Source organism: Armigeres subalbatus, chromosome 2 (genome assembly GCF_024139115.2).
Source record: "Armigeres subalbatus isolate Guangzhou_Male chromosome 2, GZ_Asu_2, whole genome shotgun sequence".
Taxonomy (NCBI): Eukaryota; Metazoa; Arthropoda; class Insecta; order Diptera; family Culicidae; genus Armigeres; species Armigeres subalbatus.
This window is the reverse complement of record NC_085140.1, coordinates 270375261-270400642: the sequence shown is the minus strand read 5'-3', so window position 1 is coordinate 270400642 and position 25382 is coordinate 270375261. Positions and strand designations below refer to the sequence as shown.

The 25382-nt window shown below is 40.3% G+C and overlaps 2 protein-coding genes across 5 annotated transcripts in view; both read left to right on the top strand.

Moving 5' to 3' along the window:
• LOC134212215 (cGMP-dependent protein kinase, isozyme 2 forms cD4/T1/T3A/T3B-like) overlaps positions 1-25382 on the top strand; it is a 617973-nt gene that overhangs the window by 178024 nt on the left and 414567 nt on the right. The window lies entirely within an intron of this gene.
• Positions 2032-3858, top strand: LOC134216060 (uncharacterized). The gene has a single exon (XM_062695080.1). The coding sequence runs from the start codon at positions 2032-2034 to the stop codon at positions 3856-3858; it is 1827 nt and encodes a 608-aa protein (XP_062551064.1).

Below are 25382 nucleotides of genomic sequence, written 5' to 3'. Positions count from 1 at the left end.
GTCCATCACGTATTAAAAATTGTATTATATTTGTTTTGTACATGCATTCATTCAATCACTCACCTTTTTACCAGCACCAAATTATAAGTGAAAGCATTTTTTAATATTCTCTCTTCGGACTAAACATTGTACCAGCAAGTCAACAATGTTTAATCATTGCTTTTGGAAATTGGAGCCAATTGCTTTTGGAAGGCCAAATTTATTTTATTTTAGATTTTGTTATCAAAGGTTTCAAATTTGGTGCAAAAGCAGAAACATTTCCACGTAATTTGTGATACTTCATAATAAAACAAGAATCACAATACAGTAATATACCGATTTTAACACGGGGGTGAATTTTGGAGTGATAAATAGGAAATGTGACAAAATCGGAGAAAAATATTTCCTTTTTTTATTACAAGATTCTTGACAGGTACTCCGAAATGATTCATGAACCGCATACAGTGAAAGCAATTTCATGAAAATCACTGTTGTTTGCGGTATTTTTACAAAAATAAAAGAACGACTAAAATTTTAAAATTTTTTTGGGGTGACAAAATCGGGTCGAAAACGTGATGAAATTGGGGATAGACAAAATCGGGTAGTGGCAAAATCGGGTCAATACCGTTTTAGACAATTTACTAACCAGTTAAAAAGATTGATTTCTGATGGATGAAACATACATGAGGTGATCATTTAATATTTCTCAAATAATAGAATTTCAAATTCAATTCTATTCTACGCAATAATAAGTTCTTCACAAAAGAATTGTATTTTGCATGTTGTTGTTACTCGCGACTCGACCAACTCTAGATGAAATAGAGAGATCAACATAATGACACATTCCTCCTTCTGAGGGCATCAAACATATAATTTGTAGCAATAACTTTCACTTCACAATGACCTAGTGAGCTGTGACACCAGCATTAAGCAATCCTTAAACAATTCGTTATGCTGCGCGATGCTGCTACGCCATAACCGCGTACCTCTAAAAGGGCATCCGAAGGTCCTCGATTGTCGAGTGCTCCTATCGAAAACCCTCGCACGAGGTCGCCGCAGTCATCATAATGCATCAATAATGCAGCTCATAAAAAACAACAGTAACTCTTTGCGACCAATGCCACTCGACACTGGACACTGCATGCTAACTTTGTACCAGTAAAGGAGGTGCCTGCGAGGCCCCGTATGCGAAGAGTGAAGCAAAAGGTAGAGGACGACCGATAGCACCGACTCCGAGCAGTCATCGTGTCGCGTGACAAGGCTGGCTACGACGACGCTGTACCGCGCGACATTCACACGAGCGACGAACAGCACAACGGATAAAAGTTTGCATGACAAAGTGTGAATAGTTGTCTACCTGTGCAACTCAAAGATCCGAGGCGACAAGGAATGCACTTTTGTGCGACAACAACGAGCGAGGTGAGGATGCAGCTACAATAGAACGGGGCCCCACCGATAGTTGAAATTGAAGACTAGCGCAGTTAGTTAGGCAGGTACGATAGGCATAAAATGATCCAATATACAGTTTGTAAGAGCACTACTTTCTACATGTGGGTAATTTGTTGAGTACGATTGAGTTTTGATTGTTTGGTTTGACCTTCTTCTCGAGGTACGAAGAGTCATAGGCTAGCCGGCCTACTGAGCACTCTCTAAAATTGAATCGATTTAGCGTTCGCTTTCTTGTTCTGCTCGGAGAATCCACCCAGACAAATAATAGAACATAACATTGGCGCCCAACGTGGGCGTTGATTCTCGAGCAAAAGTGATCGGTTGAGCATAAATTTTATCTATTGATTGGAGTTTTCGGGTATTTTAAGTAAATTAAGAAGTGCACATTTAAAATTATATAGTGCGCCAATGAAGAAATCTACACATTTGCATTTAACATTATAGAATATGCCAAAAGATTCATCCAAACCGCCAAACATTCCATAAAACTGTTGGAATCTTTTCTTGGTGTAGCATACGATTGTATAACAAAACTTTGCTTACCTTTGTGCTGTAGGAAGTGAAAGTTTTTTTTTTACTCCGGAAGGTGAAAAGTAGAGAAAAATGCCGGAAAAGTGTCGCCTATGCCTGTCTGGCTGTCCGCTTTCGCAGGTGGAGGACGATGAATTGCGTTGGGTGATCGATAAGATTTTCTATTTCAAGGTTTTTCGCAGCTCCGAAGATGCAACTTTGATTTGCGACACTTGCCGGGAAACTGTGTCTGGATTCCACGAGTACGCAGAGAGTGTCTGGAGGAATCAGCAGTTTCTGAGGACCTGCGTGGTGCCTTCCACTAGCGGCGTTGGAAATAAAGCCATCGTTACGAAAGTAGAGGATGCAGCGTCACTAGGGGCCGTTTCAAAAAAGGAAAAGATAGAAGAAGATGAAGACGAAGAACAACGAATGCCGGTTGAATACCTGGAAACTAGCATGGGTACTGGTGACGATTCGATAGAAGATGATGTGAAAGAAGATCGGGATTGGATAGTTCCTGATGATGATGACGAGGATCACTTAGACGGTGTCGATAGTGATAATGATTCGGACATGCTTAAACCATTAGTAGCCAAAACAGAAACGGTTTCATTCGAAATCGAAGAGCTTTCGAATGATGTGGAATACCTTGAAGAAGTGCGGTCTAGCAAAAAACAGAAACCAAAACCTAAAAAGCCTGTATCCAGCAAGGCTCCCGTGGTTGAAAGTCCAAAATCCGAGATCGAACAGCAGCTACTGCAACATTATGATTTATCTTGCGATTTATGTGCGCAGCCGTTGGCTGGATTCGGAGAACTGTTGAGGCATTTTAAAAATATACACAACCGATTCTTGCAGCCGGTACACAAATGGCCCTTCGAATATGCTGGAGAGCCCAACATAATAAAGCTGGGAGAATTTTTGAATCAAGTGAACACCTATGCTGTCACAGAAGAAATGGACGAACAAACCCTGCTTCGATCAATCAAGCACTTGCTCAAGGGACGAGCGCTTCAATGGTACACTCGCTGTTATTTCCAACTTATCAGCTGGGATGTGTTCAAAACAGAAATCAAGCAGGAGTTTCTACCACCCAACTATTCTGAAATAATAAAGCAAGACCTCTACCTACGTTTCCAAGGGCCGAACGAATCCTTCACATCGTTTTACAGAGATCTTCTGGCTGCGTTCGAAATAGTTGAACCAACGATAACGGAATCAGAAAAATTGTTCATTGTAAAATCCCATTTGAATTCGGACTACACGCCAATAGCGGCTGCGTCGCGAGCTACCACTATCAAAGAGTTAGTCGCTGTATGCAAAGACTTCGAAGTATCTCGGTCCTATTCAGTGCGAGGCAGAGCATCCACAGCGAATCGATCAACATGGCACAGATCGGATACCGCTACGTATCAACGCCCGGTGATGAATAGAACAGAAGTTCCCAACCGAACGCAATTTAACAGACCAACATTCAACGAGGCAAGGATAAATTCACTAGAATTGAACACGGAGATAGAGGAAGCTTGGGATCCAATTCTAATCCGAGAACGGGAAGCTGTCCAACATGACATAGCGTTGCAACACGAGCGAATAGCAGAGGGGACAGATGAAGTGCACGCGGTTCGCCTCCAGAATAATTGGAGAGAAAGAACAACATCAAATCCTCAGCCACCTACTACGGGAGAACAGCAAACAAGACATTTCACACCAACGATCATCTGTTGGCAGTGTGACAAATCTGGTCACACTTATTTGCATTGTCCAAACCCAAAACGATTCCTTTTTTGTTATAGTTGCGGGAAAAAAGGATGCACTACCAGAAACTGTGATGCCTGCATCTCGCGATGGAGACAACTGGATTCGATAAATATTCAACAGCATTCGGAAAACCGCAATTGGGAGAATCCGCAATAGAGGGCCGGAAGTCTCCCGTTGTTAGAAAGGCCCCTTCGCTTATAGACATTCCCGCATTCTGCAAAGCCGCATCCATCATTGTAGACATCAACAACAACGATAATCGCCCTTACGCAGACATTTACATCCTAGGACGAAAGCTACGCGGACTGCTTGACAGTGGAGCAACCTGCAGTCTAATTGGAGGCTCACTCGTAAAAATAGCTGATGAGCTGGGTCTTCAAAAATACCAGGTATCAGGTGAAATCAAAACAGCAGATAATTCACCGCACATAGTATCATTTTTCTCTCATGTGCCAATTGCGTATAATAAACGGAACGTTACCTTACCAATGCTCTTTATCGAGACAATGCCGCCTATTTTAATTTTGGGCATGGATTTTTGGGCGCAGTTTGGAATAAAACCAACGATTTGCAAGATAACCACAAACTGTAACTTAAAGGGGACGGTTACGAATGTTTTAACAAAAGAGCAAGAGAAACGCTTGCAGTCAGCTATTCGAACCTTTCCTACTTCACAAAACCAAGGCCGATTGGGTAGGACAAGCCTGTACTACCATAAGATTGACACCGGAAATACATCTCCGTTCAAGCAAAAATACTATCCAATGTCCAAGTTCGTTCTGGACGACTTGAATAAAGAAGTGGACAGGATGCTAGACCTTGGAGTAATCGAAGAAGCAGTTTGTTGTCCTTGGAACAACGCCACAGTGGCGGTCAAGAAAAAAGATGGATCCATGCGATTATGTTTGGATGCCAGGAAGTTAAACTCGGTGCTAGTTCAAGAAGCATATCCTATCCCGCAGATAGCCTCAATAGTAAACAACCTCAGTGGATCAAAATATCTCTCCTCAATTGATCTCGAATCAGCGTTTTGGCAGATACCACTCGAAGAAGACTCGAAACAGAAAACCGCCTTCACAATTCCTCAACGGGGACACTACCAATTCACAGTTGTTCCATTTGGACTATCCACGGCCAGTCAAGCACTCTCACGGATCATGAGTCATCTATTCATAGACCTCGAACCAAAGGTCTTTGTTTATTTGGATGACCTAATTTTGGCAACCGATTCGTTCGAAGAACATCTGGAACTGTTGCAGGAGATCGCACGACGACTAAGAACTGCGGGTCTAACCATAAATGCAGAAAAATCAGCCTTCTGTAGGGAAAGCTTGAAGTATTGATGATAAAGTGGAAGCTATTAGTAAATTTCCCAATCCAAAAACAAAAAAAGAAATCCAACGATTCATCGGCATGTGTGGTTGGTATCGAAGATTTATAAAGGATTTTTCGAAGACCGCTGCGCCGCTCACTGAGCTCACAAAAACCAAGGCAAAATTCTATTGGTCTGAGAATTGTGAGATAGCTTTCCAGAAATTGAAATCTCATCTGATATCGGCACCTATCTTGGCCACACCGGATTATTCAAAAGCCTTCGCGGTGGCTTGTGATGCTTGCCATAGGGGGAGTATTAACGCAGGAAATTGAGGACGAAGAGAGAGTCATCTGTTACTTTTCACAGAAACTTTCATCTTCTGAGAGAAAGTATTCCGTGACACAACGTGAGTGCCTGGCAGTAATTCGCTCAATCGAAAAATTCCGTGGATATCTCGAAGGAACACACTTCACGGTCTACTGCGATCACTCAAGCTTGACCTATCTAAAAACAATGAAAAACCCTACGCCGTTACTGGCCAGATGGATCCTTCGAATGAATGCCTACTCCTTCGACATTAAATACCGCAAAGGAAGTTCAAACATCGTTCCGGATTGTCTAAGCCGTATAGAAATTGTGAACAGCGTAAATGCTTCGGTACCACCAACTTTGGATCCGTGGTATGAAAGGCTTGTAAAGAAAGTTCAGGCAGATGCTGAAAAATTTCCTGATTTCCGAATAATGGGCGGACAGCTCTACAAACATTGCACTATGAAAGACGCAATGGGGGGCAAATGCCATCATTGGAAGAAAGTGGTTCCCACACACCTTCGTCCTGGACTCATGCACAGACATCATGACACGCCTACTGCAGCTCATCTTGGAGCTGATCGCACACTGCACCGCATTCAACGGGATCACTATTGGCCTCAGATGGCAGCAGACGTCCGAAAATATGTGCAGAACTGCGACGTGTGTAAAGCCTGTAAGGCACCGAATAAAACATTGACACCAACATTAGGTAACCCTAAACCTGCACGATTGCCTTGGGAGTTAATTTCAGTCGACTGGATTGGTCCTCTCACACGATCAAAGAAAGGAAACACGGTTCTGTTGGTGATAGTTGACTGGGTGACAAAATTTGTAGTTATAGAGCCGTTTCGATCGGCAAACGCCCAAAAAATGTCTGATTTTCTAGAGCATTACGTGTTCCTTCGATTCTCCACACCAAGGATCATCGTTTCGGATTCTGGATCCCAATTCCTATCCCAAGTTTTCCAGACTCTACTTAAAAGGTACAAAATAATCCATATGAGAACCGCGTTCTATACACCGATGTGCAACGCAGCTGAGAGGATTAATCGGACTCTCATCACGTGTGTAAGATCACTTCTCGATGAAGACCAAAGGGAATGGGATCTGCACCTCCAACAAATAGTATGTGCAATAAACACGGCGAAACACGAGACACTTGGATGTAGTCCATACTACTGCAATTTCGGTAGGGACCACATTCTTTACACGGATCAGTACATTTCTGCAAAAGCAAATTCCTCTGAAGACTCCGCGGTAGCACAAGCAACTAGGATAAAAACCGCGCAGAAGATACAACACTTCGTGTTAGCGAGAATTAAAGCGGCGCATGATGACAGTAAAAAACGCTACGATCTAAGAGCTCGAAATAGATCATTTGCTGTAGGAGACGTAGTGTGGAGAAGATCCTTCGAACTATCCAACGCGGCGGAGCATCGTACGAAAAAACTCGGAGCAAAGTTCATACCATGCATCGTGAAACAAACTCAGGGTTGTAACAACTACGTTCTGGAAGACATCAAATCATCCAAAATTGGCATATATCACGCAAAAGACATCAAGCCAGACTAAATTAACTCTACCCAGCTATGAACATGACCACCGTTGTCTGACTATGAGCTACATGCCACTAAAATATGCTTGCTGTTGACTCGACGGTCCAACAACTCTCAAAGAAACCTCGTCACAGCAAGCAGCCCTTCAAGACCATCATTCCCCAAAAACTACATCAACTACCCAAAGCACAACATCCAACTACAATTCGAATTATACAAGTGCACAGCCGAACAACTGCCGTGAAAACAGAAGACATCAAGAACGATAGCTGAAAATACGAAAACACTCTTCCTTGCCGACAACCAATTAATACGGATATCCGCCAACATCGTATAAAGATCACTCACTTAGTTCGACAAAACAAGAACGCTAATACAGAATGCCCATCACAATCAAGAAAACTCAATTCATAGCAAGTATGCGATCCAAAGCATTTACTCAAACCCATTAAATTTTTTCTCGACAAAATTTCTGGCGCCCAACAACTCAATAGTAACTCAGGTGTTGGAGACGCGATTGGCCCTAGAATAAATGTAGAATAAGACAGTAGTGTAAACAATTTTCCGCTGCGCAGCAGATAGCGGTAATAAAGTAATTTCTTGGATGGATTTGTCACATAATGTGTAGCAAGAACAAGAATACAGTTAGCTAATAAGATCTGTATTGAGGTACCGAAAATAGTTAAGAAACATTCACAACTCTCGATGTTCAGTTAGAAGAAGATCTGTTCGAGATTGCTAGAGTAAGAAACAATTAGCCTTTCCAAGACCTGATCGTCACCAGATAGACGAAATTTTTGCGAATGCACATTCGCAAAAATTTCGTAGCCGTTTGTTTGATGCTGTGTTACAAAAAAATGAGGTATTGTCGACAAAAAATACAAAATCGCCAAAACATTTCTTTAAGTGTATTTCACGTGAGCAATAAATACATACATCTTGAAAGCCTGCTATCACTCTTTTCGACATGGATCGAGATATCGTTGCAATGTGATCTAAACGATCTCACACATTCACACGGCGCATCGGAATAGTCGTCGGAACCCGTACAGTAGCCAGTCATTGCCTCAAAGCCAAAAACGGCAGAAGTAGATTGCAGTGTTCTATGTTGCAAGGTGATTAGTGCATGCAAATGATACCATTTGGTGATCGAATTTTGGCGCAATGCACTATTCCTCCTAATGTTAGCGAGAAAGTATTAACGATCATATTTTCCTGTGCTAGGTAGAAACCATACCCTACCACCAGGCAGTGAGCCACGTGTTCCTCAGATTCGAGAACAATAGAATCAATATCGCTCGAGGTAACGAATAGGACACACTTAATAATATCCATATTGGCTCAATTTTTTTCTTAAGCAGTTTGGAGCAAGTGGTGAAGCACAATTCGAGATCTGCTAAACTCAGTGTCTGATGGACCGACCACAGATTGCCCGAATAAATCAAAAGGTATCCCATTTAACACCATTTGTGAAAAGCTCGGTGAAAACTAAGATTCTGTGATTTATAGATAAATGCTTGCATGTCGTTCACGCATTAGTGATACCAATAATTTCACAGGATAAGGCCTTCTGCATCAGGTATGAATACAAACAACTATCAGGAAATTGTGTTCCTTTCTCTAACCTGACGATTCCTCGTCAGAGGGCCTTTTGTTTGCAGCCATCTGTGAGACCAGCGCGACCAATGCCACTCGACACTGGACACTGCATGCTAACTTTGTACCAGTAAAGGAGGTGCATGCGAGGCCCCGTATGCGAAGAGTGAAGCAAAAGGTAGAGGACGACCGATAGCACCGACTCCGAGCAGTCATCGTGTCGCGTGACAAGGCTGGCTACGACGACGCTGTACCGCGCGACATTCACACGAGCGACGAACAGCACAACGGATAAAAGTTTGCATGACAAAGTGTGAATAGTTGTCTACCTGTGCAACTCAAAGATCCGAGGCGACAAGGAATGCACTTTTGTGCGACAACAACGAGCGAGGTGAGGATGCAGCTACAATAGAACGGGGCCCCCACCGATAGCTGAAATTGAAGACTAGCGCAGTTAGTTAGGCAGGTACGATAGGCATAAAATGATCCAATATACAGTTTGTAAGAGCACTACTTTCTACATGTGGGTAATTTGTTGAGTACGATTGAGTTTTGATTGTTTGGTTTGACCTTCTTCTCGAGGTACGAAGAGTCATAGGCTAGCCGGCCTACTGAGCACTCTCTAAAATTGAATCGATTTAGCGTTCGCTTTCTTGTTCTGCTCGGAGAATCCACCCAGACAAATAATAGAACATAACATGTAGTCCCGTTACGCTGGGATATGGATACTCTGAAGTAGTGCGTAACGGTGTAAATCCGGTCATATCGCCAGGCTCGGTAAAACACTGAAGCTGACAATATGACGTCCCTAACCCCGAATCCCAAGGTGTCAGGCGACCCGTGCTGAGGGGATGAATGGCCTGGGGGGTGAAACAATTAGCCAGGCAGTTAACGGAGCCTGTAATGCTGGGTAGACACTCTTCGTGTTGCATTACGGAGTAAGATCTACCACACTGTGCTCTAGTTCTTACTATTCTTGTTTATACTTATGAGAGATCGGAAGAGTATGGAACGACTATAATTTGCTTTTAGATGACCCATTTTTTGCTCCGTTTTGGATGGAGTCAATGGAGTAAATTGTAAAAACGTCACTCAACCTTAGGCTGGTTTTCGAAGCCGACGACATGAATCTCCAAACTCCAGGGCGCTGATTAATTAGGAAAGAAGCGGATACGAATTTGGTGGATCTGCTGAACCCTCTGACTGATTAGAGCTCTGTGTAAAGGTGAGATTCGGAAATGCCAAACGCAATGAAATCAGATCTCTTTACAAAAACGAATTCGGAACTCATAATAAGAAGCAAAAATATGTTTGAACTTCAGTACCGATGCATGGTCAAAATCAGTATTATCCCACTTATTGTTGAGCCGAAACTGATTGAGGGGCGCCTTTGAGAGTTGGTATAAGCCATTTTTCGAAGGGTATAAATAGCGATACCTTAATCTAAAGAGGCCTTACATTAAGCTTGAGAAATATATGAATTAAAATGATTACTTCATTTCTTCTCAATAGAAATGGAGCAGAAAGACATGCACTAAACAAATGACACGGGTATACTACAAAAGTTCAATGAAATGGACGCAGTGGTTTATCCCGAACAAAAAAAAAATGTATATATATATATATATATATATATATATATATACTGATGTAGTGATGTCCCGTGGGGCTTCTCCAACTAACACACAAGCTCGGGAACCTTCTGAATTACTCTGTTGATGTTGTACACCTCCAAGATCTGAACTCCAGAGTGGTTTGGAGTACCATAGCTATTATGGGAATGTTTTTTTTTAATCCTGTTGTAAGTACCTCCAAGATCTGAACTCAAGAATAGTTTGGAGTACCGTTGATATTCTGGTAACACTGCGATTTGATAAAAATAGTTTTATAATGTCTCAAGTACCATTGCCAACTTCATATTAGGATTGAGGCCCCGTAAAACGCTTTGTTGTTTAAGTAGATCATCAAGTTCTGTACTCAAGAAGGGTTTGGAAGCCCTAAAAGTCGTCAAAAAAATTATTTTCCCCCATATTTCTACTTTTTCATGATTTGCATCCGTTTTTGAAGCAGTATTTCCAAAATGTATGTTAAAATACAACGAAAGAAAAATCCGTATTGAATCGGTTAGGTCTATTGCGACTGCAGGGAGTCCGTGAGAATTCCTGATGGTGGATCAAGCTACCTGAAAGTTTTAACAATAATTGGAAGCATTTTTGGAAAGTAATGCGAGTAATGCTGAATTATGATAACCTTTTATGAGTTCTACGCATTTACTTGTGAACGACCAGGATTACTTAAGATTTTCAACAAATCCTTAATGTTCTGTTTCTAAAAGTGATTAGGCTTATAGTAACTCAGGAACTCATATGTACTTCAAGAATTCATACATACAGAGATTTTCATATGCTTCTAGGAATTGAAAAGAAATTTTCATACCTGGAATTTTACGAGAAATGGTCTGGAAAGTGAGGAATTTTGATTGAGTAGTTAAATGTGTGTAGTAACATGTGAGTAGTGGAAAGTGGGAAAAGAGAATTGAGAAGTGGGATGTGATAGTTGCCAAGTGAGAAGTAGGATATGAGTAGTGAGATAAATTGAAGCAAGGAGTGGGAAATGAGAGATGATAATTAGGAAGTGAGAAAAGAGATGTTGAGTAGTTAGGAGTGAATGGAGAGATATAAGACAGAAAGAAAGATTCTCTGCTTCTTTCTTATATCTGTATAAGAAAACATTGAAAAAATCTCGTTTCTCACTTCTCGTTCCTCGGTCCTCACTTCTAACTACTCCCTTCTCACAACTCTCTTCTCACTCCTCATCTTTCACTTCTCATTTCTCATTTCTTACATCTCTCTTCGCACATCTCGCTTTTCACTTCCCTCTTCCTACTACTCATTTCTCACGTCTTGCTTCTCACTTCGCACATTTCACTTCTTACTTCGCACTTCTCGATTCTCATTTTTCACTTTTCGCTTTTCACTTATTACTTCTTAAATCTCACTTTTGACTTTTCAAACTTCCAGCTTTTCACTCCATACTTTTCATTTCTCACTTTTCACTTCTCACTACTCACTTCGCACTTCGAATTTCTCACTTCTCACCTCTTACTTCGCATTTTTCATTTCTCACTATTCATTTTTCACTTCTCACTTCACACATCTAGCTTCTAATTTCTCTATTTCCACTTCTCATTTTTCACTTTTCGCCTCTCCCTCTTCACTTTTATCTTTTTTATCTCACTTCTGACTTCTAATTTCTTACTTATCATTTTTCTAATTTCTATCTTTTCACTTCATACTTTTCACTTCATGCTTTTTACTTTGCACTACTCAATTCGCACTTCGAATTTCTCACATCTTCCTTCTTCCTTCTCATTTCTCACTTCTCACTTCTTACTTCGTATTTCTCAATTCTCATTTTTCACTTCTGACTTCTCTCTTCGAATTTCTCATCTCTCACTTCTAACTTTTCGCTTCTTATTTCTCACTTCTATCTTCTTATTTCTCACTTTTCACTTTCTCGCTTATCACTTTTTACTTATAATTTCTAACTACATCGTGCATGTAAGTGGGGTCTCCAGTGGCCTTGCGCGCAAAGGCGTAGGATTGCCAATCCGGAACTGGCGAATCCAAAGCCAATCCGAAAATTTCTCGACACCTTAGGCACACAAGATACATACTCAACTCATGCGATGGCGGGCATATAAAAGCATTCAATTAATTACTGAGGAAATGCTTATATAATGTTGAAAGTTGAAAAGCAGACCTAGTTCCAGTTGGAATGTAGAGACATTGAAGGAGAAGAAGAACTGTTTCTAACAACATCGAGTTAGCGAGGTGAAAATGCATTGGAAAACTACTTCGATTTAGATAATATCGAGAAGGGAGAAATCGACATAAGCAAGGAATGCAGTATGCTAGATTCAAGAGGCTTTGAATTTCATCGAGTAGGGGAAATTATATAGTTACAGAACATCGAGTTAGAAAGAGTTCACTGAGTTTTGCTTGGTGTAGTACAGTAATTTATGTGAACATGCTTTAGAGAAAGTTAATTATAAGTTTTTTTGAATAATTTATTTCCGTGATTTTTTATTCTTATTATAAGTCCATCACGTATTAAAAATTGTATTATATTTGTTTTGTACATGCATTCATTCAATCACTCACCTTTTTACCAGCACCAAATTATAAGTGAAAGCATTTTTTAATATTCTCTCTTCGGACTAAACATTGTACCAGCAAGTCAACAATGTTTAATCATTGCTTTTGGAAATTGGAGCCAATTGCTTTTGGAAGGCCAAATTTATTTTATTTTAGATTTTGTTATCAAAGGTTTCAAATTTGGTGCAAAAGCAGAAACATTTCCACGTAATTTGTGATACTTCATAATAAAACAAGAATCACAATACAGTAATATACCGATTTTAACACGGGGGTGAATTTTGGAGTGATAAATAGGAAATGTGACAAAATCGGAGAAAAATATTTCCTTTTTTTATTACAAGATTCTTGACAGGTACTCAGAAATGATTCATGAACCGCATACAGTGAAAGCAATTTCTTGAAAATCATTGTTGTTTGCGGTATTTTTTACAAAAATAAAAAGAACGACTAAAATTTTGAAATTTTTCTGGGTGACAAAATCGGGTCGAAAACGTGATGAAATTGGGGATAGACAAAATCGGGTAGTGGCAAAATCGGGTCAATACCGTTTTAGACAATTTACTAACCAGTTAAAAAGATTGATTTCTGATGGATGAAACATACATGAGGTGATCATTTAATATTTCTCAAATAATAGAATTTCAAATTCAATTCTATTCTACGCAATAATAAGTTCTTCACAAAAGAATTGTATTTTGCATGTTGTTGTTACTCGCGACTCGACCAACTCTAGATGAAATAGAGAGATCAACATAATGACACATTCCTCCTTCTGAGGGCATCAAACATATAATTTGTAGCAATAACTTTCACTTCACAATGACCTAGTGAGCTGTGACACCAGCATTAAGCAATCCTTAAACAATTCGTTATGCTGCGCGATGCTGCTACGCCATAACCGCGTACCTCTAAAAGGGCATCCGAAGGTCCTCGATTGTCGAGTGCTCCTATCGAAAACCCTCGCACGAGGTCGCCGCAGTCATCATAATGCATCAATAATGCAGCTCATAAAAAACAACAGTAACTCTTTGCATTGATGCAGACGGTCTATGTAAAAAACAAAACCCGCCGAACAAATGCACGGTGCTCATTTTGCTGCAATTTTATGCAGTTCGCATTCCTATTATTGCCGTTTATCATGCATTCATGGCACCAGCCAGCACCATCGCCTGCGTGAACGAAACCGATCACGACCGGCACCGCCGCCGTTGCCATCCATTGCGATTTGCGATCGCCCAACGATCGGGGGAGGTAACCAAACTCTACCCGACATGACACCACCGACACACATCGCTCGCATCGTGCGAGCTGCAGCGGGGACGGATAGAATGTTCCGTTCGAGGTTCTCAATTCTCATTAAAGTGGCAAATAAATAAAATCTAATCATGAGAGCAATTTTTTCTCGGTGAATTACTACACGAATCTGGGGGGCTCGGTTGTGAACTTTGTATCGAGAAACCTGTTCGAGATGTATGTGAGGTCTCGCGCAAATTAGATAACTATGCCGAGACCCTCCTACTTTTTCGCAGACACCGTGGAATTCAGCGAGCCATTTGGTAATAATTTTCTGAATCGTACTAAGTCTAATACGACATTTCAAAACCATTATTGAGAGGATTGCAAGCAAATTGCTAATACATGTGCAGTTAAAAAAGTAGTTTTTAATTAGGTAAGAAGAAAGGAAAAATAATAAAACGATAGAAACAAGCAAAAGGTTAAAGTAAATCGTAAATGCACCTGTTCTATGAAAGTACTGAGTTTTCTTGAATTAATTTTTATTTTATAATTTTGACGGTTAATAACTTAAAATAAAGAAAGATCCGTTTATTAAGTAACGAAAAAAAAACAGCTAATGGCAGATTTTAGTACAGTTCTGTCTTAGAACTTCACAGAAACTGTATAAAATTTTGGCAGACAATTGCGGAATATTTTAATGCAATCATCATTGTGTTGGAATCTCACAATTTTGTATTGTTTTATAGTATCTGTCTAGAAAGCCTACATTTGTATATGTCAAGATTACAATATACAATAATAGTGAGATTTGTTATCTGGGTGTAGCCATTTTAATCCCTCTCTACCCTATGTTACACTTTGTTAAATCACCTGAAAATTTCGTACAAATCGTCACAATTTACCTAACCCATCTCCCCCTTTAAGCGTTACATAATTTATGGTCGCTACCTAATATGTTTGACCTTTTTATTTCATCTCATACTAATCGACCAATAATTCTCTTCTTATTTCAGGTATGTACGTTCATCATCCATTGAGTCGGTACAGCATGGAACGCCTCGGCACTGAGTCCACAGCTGTTTGATTACCGGTAAGACCATTCTAAGCTGGACCACCCACACAGTTCAACAACGCTACAATATGTACGGCTCAAAATTGTCACGTCGTAAATATGCATTTTGCCTATCGTCTAACAGATGGCGTTAGCATTGTGCAACAAATGCAAATGCTGCAACTTCGTTACTTTTCAATATGTGTTGTAGCAGACAATCGCGCGTCTCGATCTCGTACTGGGTGAACGTAAAAAAGTAATGCACTACTTGGCCATGGTCGAGCATTTTCGGACTAGTTTAGCATCGAGAATCTCGCACAACTTCCTAAATGATACACGTCTAGACTACTGTATGGAGGAAGATAGGAAGTGATGATTTCGTTGGCTCATATAATTATTTGGGACTTCTAGGTGAATGCAAGGCATTCTTCAGTATCAAGACCTGTCCTGGCTCTTTCGAATACTGAGGTAGAGACAGTGTGATTATTGGTCAGCTAAATACTCAAGAAAGATGCAATGAACTCTTTACGATTCCTCATAGGTATCACGGGATGTTGATATGGTATATATAACAGTAGGAAACGTTTGATTGAATGTGACAAAACGTGTAGAACAAAGATTGAGATACCTACAACTGCCTGAGAATGATCCTCAACACTCCTCCCAGCGTTGTGAGAAACTCAAAATCTCAATAGGGTTTCTTACCCCATTCCCGGCCTAACATGCATACGACTGCATTATTTATTTGATATTTATGACAGGAAGCAACTTTTCCTAAATTTCGTGGGCCATGCACTACTGCAATGGGGTTCACATCTGCTTAAAAATAGTTTTTCTTGGTAAACATCGTTTGAAAAAGCTTTTATTTGATTTAAATTAACGAGGTCCAGCACTAATATCAGTCATAGCGATTTCATTTCCGGCCCACTTCCAAACTAGTTCCCGGCCTAAGCAAAATTTCGCTCAATCTCTCAACATCTTACTCTCATTCTCTCTCAGGACGGTAGAAAATGCGACGTAAACAAAAATATGCACGTTCAACGCTGACATGATGCCAGATAGTATTATTTATAATAATTTTTATTTGGTTGAAAAGATATATTCACTCATCCAAATTACTTCCAAACGCTTAAAAACTATATTTTTTTCACTTTTTGAAATTGAGAGAATTATAAATAACATGATAGCGTCAACTAATTAGATAGTTTTCCTATGAACGATGAAGAATTTTTTTCATACTAAAAAAGACTCCTGGTCTTTTGGCAGCACGGTGCGGCTAGAAGTTCTTATGCCGAGGTGAATTTTTGTTCGGTTTGAGGATACATTTTTAAATGTATTCTAATATGTTCATATTAGTTCTAGTGAAACGAACAAATAAAAAAGATCAAAGTGCGTGAGTTTAGAATTATTGTGTGGTGATTAACAGCTTGAAGCAATGATTGTATCGATAACTGTGACGATTTTCAAGTAGGTGTTTATATGAAAATACCGTTTTGTAAAAGTGGAAAGCTATACTCCGGCTCAGTGGTGTAGCAACGAAGAGCGATTTTTCGGAATCTACATTTTTATTTTCTATAATTGGACTAATTAGGAGTGAAATAAATGGTTGAAAAATATTGAATATTGTGCGAAATAAATGGGAGATTTTTTAAAAATTATCAACCATAAACCTACGGCTTCCAAAAAGTATCAATCCTTAGTTTTCTGTGCAGTGAGCCGGGAATCGGGTCCATAGGTCCAAGTAGTGATTTACTCTACTTATGGACGATTCAAATCAAGCGTAAAGCCCTTAGTACACTGTTTGTCATGATGACAAATATTTGTCAATATTATCCAGATATCTATCAGACTGGTCAGAAATCGAAATGGAAATCAGGCTGACTTGTCAAATATTTGTCATTATGACAAACAGTGTACTGATAGCTTAAGCTGAAACGCACCAAAATCAGTAGCACCTACCAAAAACTCATGGATGAATTGTAATGTCAGTTAAGTTTGGATAATTGTTTAATTTTTGATTCTAATGTTTTGTATTGTACATAATATGCATGCAGACCTTCATACACTGTGCTGGTTTTGCTAGTCTAGATTGATTAAGCTTTGATTTACTGATCGCCATGGGACAAAAGGACAAAAAAAACAAAACGACGAAAGAACAAATTGTGAATATCTTAGATGTGATCGATCAGATTAAAACAAAAAAAAGTTGAATGATATGGTTAGAATATGATTCTGAACTAAAATGTAGAATCTGAAGAAAAGCGCCCATTTAAAAGACTTAAGGTTTGTGCTTAAGGGCAATCCTCACACAATCCAAATTTGAAAGTACTCGCAAGACACTCAAAAGCCTCCTTTTAAAAGGCCTCTTTTCAAGAGACTCGAAGCCTTTTTTCAAGAGGCTCAGAGGCTTTCTTCCAAGAGGCTTGGAAGCTTCCTTTCAAGAGGCTCGGAAGCCTCAATTCAAGAGGCTTGGATATCTCCTGTCAAGAGGCTCGAAGCCTCTTTTCAAGACGTTCGGAAGTATTTTTTCAAGAGGCTCGGAAGCCTGTTTTCAAGAGACTTGGAAGCTTCCTTTCAAGAGGCTCGGAAGCCTCCTTTGAAGAGGCTCGGAAGCCTCCCTTCAAGAGGCTCTGAAGCCTCCTTTCAAGAGGCTCGGAAGCCTCCCTTCAAGAGGCTCTGAAGCCTCCTTTCAAGAGGCTCGGAAGCCTCCTGTGTCAAGAGGGTCGGAAGCCTCCTTTCAAGAGGCTCGGAAGCCTCCTTTCAAGAGGCTCGGAAGCCTCCTTTCAAGAGGCTCGGAAGCCTCCTTTCCAGAGGCTCGGAAGCCTCCTTTCCAGAGGCTCGGAAGCCTCCTTTCCAGAGGCTCAGAAGCCTCCTTTCCAGAGGCTCAGGCCTCCTTTCAAGAGGCTCAGGCCTCCTTTCAAGAGGCTCAGGAAGCCTCCTTTCAAGAGGCTCAGGCCTCCTTTCAAGAGGCTCAAAGCCTCTTTCAAGAGGCTCAGAAGCCTCCTTTCAAGAGGCTCAGAGCCTCCTTCAAGAGGCTCACAGCCTCCTTTCAAGAGGCTCAGAAGCCTCCTTTCAAGAGGCTCAGAAGCCTCCTTTCAAGAGGCTCGGAAGCCTCCTTTCAAGAGGCTCAGAGCCTCCTTTCAAGAGGCTCAGGCCTCCTTCAAGAGGCTCAGGCCTCCTTTCAAGAGGCTCAGAAGCCTCCTTTCAAGAGGCTCAGAAGCCTCCTTTCAAGAGGCTCGGAAGCCTCCTTTCAAGAGGCTCGGAAGCCTCCTTTCAAGAGGCTCGGAAGCCTCCTTTCAAGAGGCTCGGAAGCCTCCTTTCAAGAGGCTCGGAAGCCTTCTTTCAAGAGGCTCGAAAGCCTCCTTCCAAGAGGCTCGGAAGCCTTCTTTCAAGAGGCTCGAAAGCCTCCTTTCAAGAAGCTTGGAAGCCTCTTTTCAAGAGGCTCGAAAGCCTTCAAGACGCTCGAAAGCCTACTTACAAGAGGCTTGGAAGCCTACTTACAAGAGGCTTGGAAGCCTACTTACATGAGATTTGGTAGCCTACTTACAAGAGGCTTGGAAGCCTACTTACAAGAGGCTTGGAAGTCTACTTTCAAGAGGCTCAAAAGCGTTCTTACAAGAGGCTCGGAAGCCTCCTTTCCAGAAGCTCGGAAACCTCCGTCCAAGATATTAGAAAGCCCCTTTCAAGGCACGGAAGCCTCCTTTCAAGGCGCTCTGAGCCTGCTTTAAAAATGCTGTGAAACCTTCTTTCAAGCGGATCGAAAGCCTCCTTTCAAGAATCTCAGAAGCCTTCTTTAAAGAGTCTCAGCAGCTAAGGCCGGACTTTGCTGGAAGGGGGGCCCGGGGCAGACAGTTTTCCGGGATCGCTAAATTTACGAAAAACGTTTATTTTGGTACCGTCGTCGGTCACCCCCGGGTCAAATGGGGGTGAGAATGGGTCACTGTTTCAACTACTTAGAATGCTTGTAGAATGGATTGAATGTATCTGAGGACAAGAAAACAAAAATATAAGAGCGATTTTGCTCTACACCCTCCAGGCTCGCGGTGAAAGCCATGATCCATTCTCACCCCCCAGACCCATTGTCACCCCCGATGGCGGTACATAAGGTTACGTGGGGCCCTGATGGAGAGCCATATGTCCCGTTAGTTTTCGGGTCCGTTTTTCATATATCTTATTAGTTATGCTAATTTTCATTACGGCGGTAGAAATAGGGGGTACCTCAATGAGCTTGAGCTTGAGCTTGATTGACTGCTCGTAGTTGCTACTCCATTAGGACCAGATCAGCTGTTCTTGCACAGGGAACCAACAGATGTTTGCTTGGGACTAGCACACATCTTCAATGTACAAGTACTGGTGATCTCATTTGTTAGGTCATACTGGTGCCTGCCGCGTCAGAATGCAAGTCAATGTAGGGAAGGGGGAGGAAATGATGATGCAATTACTCGCCCACTGCAAGCCGAATATACCTCTGCACTTGCCACGAGTTCATGCGGAGTTTGTTGGAATTTTTGGGTCAGGTTCGAGAGGCAGAGGTCCGCCTTGGTTAACGAGCTGCCAATGTGATAGATAGGAGAAGGCAACTGATGGAATTTCTAATTGGATGTAGGAAACAAGCTGTATCTATAAGTTCATTTCCAATTCTAGCAGATTACCGCTAGAATACTCAAGTTGAAGGTATAGGAATAATAATGGAAACGGTATGGAAGTCCATTTCCAGTTCTAGCGATTGCTAGAACATGAGAAATATAGAGAAATATACAAAGTAGGAGAATGGAACGGACCTGGGATTGAACCCACGACCTCCTGCGTATGAGGCAGAAGCAGTAGCCATATGACTACCAAGCCCGTTAGTAGAAATAGGGGGTACCTCAATGAATGAAAAAGTTCGAAGGGGTATCTCTCAAGAAAAATGTTGGGAACCGCTGGCATAGAACAATGGATACTCTTGCATGTGCACATGTAAAGAAAAAATTGGCCCCGAATTGGTTTAAAACGCATTTTGGAGCGATATGATTTTTCGGAAAATTAGTGAAACTGTACGATTTGGCATGAAAAACTCAGCTAAAGAGCGGAGAGCTCGATGATTGAGATTTGTGAACGATTTTACTAACGCTCCCCAGGGCACGAACTTCTGTGGTCCACCGTTTGGCCGGAATCAAAACACTACACGAGCGCTTTGGTGTGTAAAGATCGGTTCAGGGCTCGTTGCTTATACGCGGACCAAGCTACGATTAGGGCGCTTGTATCAAATTAGGATATCCAATTGTTGTAAATAGCGTTAATTAAGTTATCATATGTTTAATTTATAAGTTTCAAAACAAATAATGTCCTATGAAGGACGTAATTTAGAGAGTCTTTCTTCAAAGTAAAACTAGAAATTGTATTCAATGAATGACCCAGCGATGAAAGGCTAAGAAGCCTCAAAATATAAATAATTGTAAAGAAACAAGTATAATTTTACCTTTTTATATTTTATTATTCTTATACTTCAAATTTTCATATTATTTTGTGCTTAAATTTTTATATTTTTATTTTTCATCGTTATCATTTTTTTTTAAATTTCATATCAAACTTCTATATTTAATATCTTATGTTTCAATATTTTCAAACTATTAAATATCTTGAAAAAAAAATATTTCTTTTGCTGCAGAGATAATGCAAAATAACGGTATTTTAACGGTACACCCTTTAGCTCGTGTTCGTGGCTATTAACTGTCCATTATTTTTTTTAAACTGATTATTACTTTGGTTTTCGTATAACCGGCAATCCGACCAAGGGTCCCCCCAAGGAAAAAAAATAAAACCGACGATTTTTTTTTCGGAAGGTCCTTCAATGCATTGAAATGAATGCTTAAGTTCTACAAGAGTTACTCACTGTAACATATCCAGACCTACCCATGCTAACCTCCCTCGATGAAACATTAAGTAGAACAAATAAACAGAGCAGTCCATCTTCCTTCGGTTTTTCGGGTGATTGGGTCTCGTCCCAGTGTTAGTGTTATCATCAGAGACAAAATAGTAGGGGAAGGTGGTCGGTTGTCGGCACCCTTTTGTTTTTGGTCCATAACTTTCGTCCAATTGCATAATGTGGTGATATTCGCATACCAATGGAAGCATATAGGCATAAGCTTATAACTAGTGTAGAGATTTGTTTTATTTCATCTATTGGAAGACTTTGATTACCAATTTTGTTAAGCGTTGATGTTATGCCGTTTCGAAAAAGGTGGTTGATTGTCGGCACCCTAAAAAACCCATTCAAAATGAAAAACTATGAAGTGCAGGGCGTTATGGCTGGAAAGATCAAGATTCATTGTGGTAATAGCAATGAAATTTATTAGATTTAAGTACATTATACACATTTTATAAAGATTTCAAAAACATGCTTGGCTCACAGCCTGAAATTAGGCAAAAAACTGATGATTTCCCTTGATAATCACCTGGGTGCCGACAACCAAAATAAGTAACCCTTTTGAAAAATGAAAATAATAGTTAAATTGTGATCGCTACGCTGGCATTCAATATTGAATCACAAAATAGTGCAAATTTGCTTTGTAAATGACCAAAAAAAACTTTGGAGTTGGTTTTCACTTGATAAAAAAGTGTTTTCTCTGCAAAATGAAACAAAACCTTCTATATGCTTCGGAAATGGGCTCAACAAGATCATGCTTATAAAGCACACGTATGGCGAATGTCAAAATGACCACAGCTGTTTCTGTCAAAAGTTACGACGGGGTGCCAACAACCAACTAGTGCCGGCAACCGACCACCTTCCCCTACTTAAGTGTCGTCCGTAACTAATCAGGGGAAAAACTTATTGCTTTGCAAACATGTTATAAGTCATGGCCTACTGACGCTCAATTCAAATTATGACGCATTTAGAGATGTCGTTAAATCCTGAGTAATCGATTAGTAACTAATCGATTACTCTCGAGTCTTGTCGATCATTGAATCGATTGATCGTTGGGGATTAATCGATTCAATCGATTCAGTAGCTGGCCACAGGCATCGTTGCATTCGTCATCGCCCCATTTAAGCATCGTGAGATATCGTAGAAGGAGCAAATGTCCCTGGTTGCTCCGGCTCTCTCTCCTTCATTGGCGAAAGAGCCCGCCCACGCTCGCTTATCCCGTGGCTTAAGCCAAACTACCTAGTGCTAAGTAAGTGGAAACAACACAATTTTGAGGAAACTTTCATTTCCGTGTATTTCTTTTGTTCGTGTCATTATCCACTGAATTGATTTTCAACGAGGTTTCTTTCTCCTGTTGACTGTACACACATCCATTGTCATTTGTCTCAGAAACTAGGTACAGTGATGCACAAACATATTTTCCAGGGGTTTGAATTTTGTTTAAGTTTATAGTTTTTTACCGATTTTAATGTACAAAGCACTTCTCGCGCTAAAAATATTTCAGCTATTTAATACTCACTGAGCAATTTTGTGAGCAACAGTCGTGCTCAAAATATTTCAGCAATTTTAATATGCACTGAGCACTTCTGCGAGCTCCATTTGCGCTCAAAATGCTTCGCGATTTCATTACGTAGCACTTTAGCGAGCACTATGCGTGCTCAAATTGTTTTAGCGATTTAGATACGCATCAAGCACTCATGTGAGAACCTCTCGCGCTCAAAAATTTTAGCGATTTCATCACGCACTGAGCACTTTTTTTTCCTTGAGTTTGTCTGTCGACTGGCTAAGACACTGAGCACTTTTGCATGCAACACTCTTGCTCAAAATAATTCAGCGATTTTTCACACGCACTTTTGCGAGCTCCGCTCGCGTTCAAAATGTTTTGGCCATTTGGATCTGTACTGAGCACTTATGCGAGCACCATTCGCGCTCAAAATATTTTAGTGATTTTTCACACGCACTGAGCACTTTTACGAGCACCACTCGCGCTCAAAATACTTTTTTTTAGCGATTTTTCACACGCACTGAGCACTTTTGCGCGCTCGTGCTCAAAATGTTTTGGTAATTTGGATCTGTACTGATCACTTATGCGAGCACCACTCGCGCTCAAAATGATTTTGCGATTTTTCGAACGCACTGAGCACTTTTGGGATCACCACTCGTGCTCAAAATATTTTAGCAATTTTTCACATGCACTGAGCATTTTTGCGAGCACCACTAGCGCACATTTTTTTTTAGCGATTTAGATACGCACTGAGCACTTTTGCGAGCATTACTCGCGTTCAAAATATTTTTTAGCCATTTTTCACACGCACTGAGCACTTTTGCGAGTAATACTCGCACTCAAAATATTTTAGCGATTTGAATAAACACTGAGCACTATTGCGAGCGTCACTCGCGCTCAAAATGTTTTGACAATTTGGATCCGTAGGAGACTTGATCCCCGGGTAGACTTGATCACCCCCTGTTTTATCGAGAACTAAAGAAATTTTGTTCTAGCGTATTTTTAGTATAGATCCTCTAGTCCATGGTTTCCCAAACTGTGGGATTGTTGGTGGGTCGCGTAGAACAAATATTAATTGCAGCTCGAATGCCGAACCTTTTGATCATTTTTTCAGGAATATAATTTCAAGTTCAAATCGCATTTTATTTTAAATATTCATCACCACGCTATTTTAGAAAACATTTATGCCTAAAATCTGTCCCCTTAATGAAGTAAAATAAAAACATTTTGACAAACAATATCATGTTTGTCATTTTTTTGCTTTTGTACATGAAGGTAACGTGAATATTTTTGTAAAACTTGCCGAAACAGATGACATTCTTATTCAATTAATGCTTAATACTACTTGGTAAAATGCATTTTTTCACAGGTGGGTCGCGAGACATATAGAATTTTGCTAGGTGGGTCGCATACCCAAAAGTTTGGGAAGCTCTGCTCTAGTCAAATGACCTTTATGTGGTGAGTTATTTTTTGAATTGACAACCTTATTTATTTATTCTGCAAAATTTGAACAACTTTTCATAATAATGACCAAATGCTTTCGTTTTTTCACAGCACGAAGCCATAAATATGCTTAATGATCTGTACTGACGGAAATGTCAACATTCCATAAAAGTTTTAGGATATTTGGATTTGAAGTTATTGCCTCAATATGGGGACACTTGATCCTCCATTAGTCACCCATACAAAAATTTGGCCAAAAAATTCAAAAAATATTAATCTGTGCTCAAGTTTCTAATTTTTTGTAGATTTGACAGATTTAATGAAGAATTGGATGGAAAAATAATCTATTGCGTAGATATCATAGAAAGGGGATCAAGTCTCCCCAAATTTTAAAATTGTATGTGCTGTTGAATTCAATAACGAATATCGTTCGTGTATTCGCACAGCAATTCAAAAATTCCGCGTATTTTGAAAGAAAAATATTTAAAATATCTGAGGGCACCTTTCTAATTTTATCAAAGCAAGTTCTTGGAGAGGGATCAATTTTCCCCCGAATATTTTAAAAGTCTATTTTTAACATCACTCCTAAAACCGATTGTGTATCAATAACAACAATAATTTAAGCACTGTTATACATCAGTAAATCAGTAATACATCAGTAAAACATCATATTTCTTAGATAGAGTCTGTGTGGAAATCGCGTATGTTTATTTATTTTTGGCTGTGATACATCGGAAATCAGAAAAGGGGATCAAGTCTCCTCAGTCTCCCCTACTGAGCACTTATGCGAGCACCATTCGCGCTCAAAATATTTTTTTTAGCGATTTTTCACACGCACTGAACACTTTTACGAGAGTATAAGAGAGTTTTCATTTTCATTTTCATGATGCATAAAGGAGTCGCTGGGCCAGGTCACCAGCATAAAACCAAGACCTTGCATTTTCCATAACTCACCGATGGAGTGGGAAGTGGGAGTAGGCATCGCAACGTCATTAACCCTGCTGCTTTTAAGTATCGCGGAATACACGGGAGCGGGAACGGTCATTTGGCCGAATACCCCAGGTAACCGTAAGCATTTTAATAACCTGTACGTGCGGCTATAACGCTACAGAGCTAGCAAATTTTATACTGTCTCTATAATAGCCCTATATAGCCGAAAAGGCGAAATATAGTGCTAATGGTTACCTGGGATGTCATTTAAACAAATTAAATCAAATGATCTACCGAGCCAACCACGACTTACATGATGTCTCCGGCCACGGTATCAACCCAATTATGTCCTTCAAGTATTCGTCTTTTACTTCCGTCTCGAGGCATATGGCATGTTATAAGATCTCCAAATTGTCCTGCAGTTTGAATCAAATTGTCTACCGAACCAACCACGGCTTTTATAAGGTACACAGCCGCGGTAGCAACTCAATTATGCCCTCTATGTATTTGTATTTCATTCGCGTCTTAACTTTTGGCATCTGATATGTTGAAATGTCTCTAAATTGTCCTATAGATTCAATCAAATGGTCTACTAAATCAATCACGGCTTTCATGATGTTCCCAGTGGCGGTAGCAACCCAATTCTTCTTATTCTTCTTCTTATTGACA

What these genes read in the sequence shown, in the direction of transcription:
- LOC134216060 (XM_062695080.1), top strand. Translation starts at nt 2,032, where the DNA reads ATGCCGGAAAAGTGTCGCCTATGCCTGTCTGGCTGTCCGCTTTCGCAG.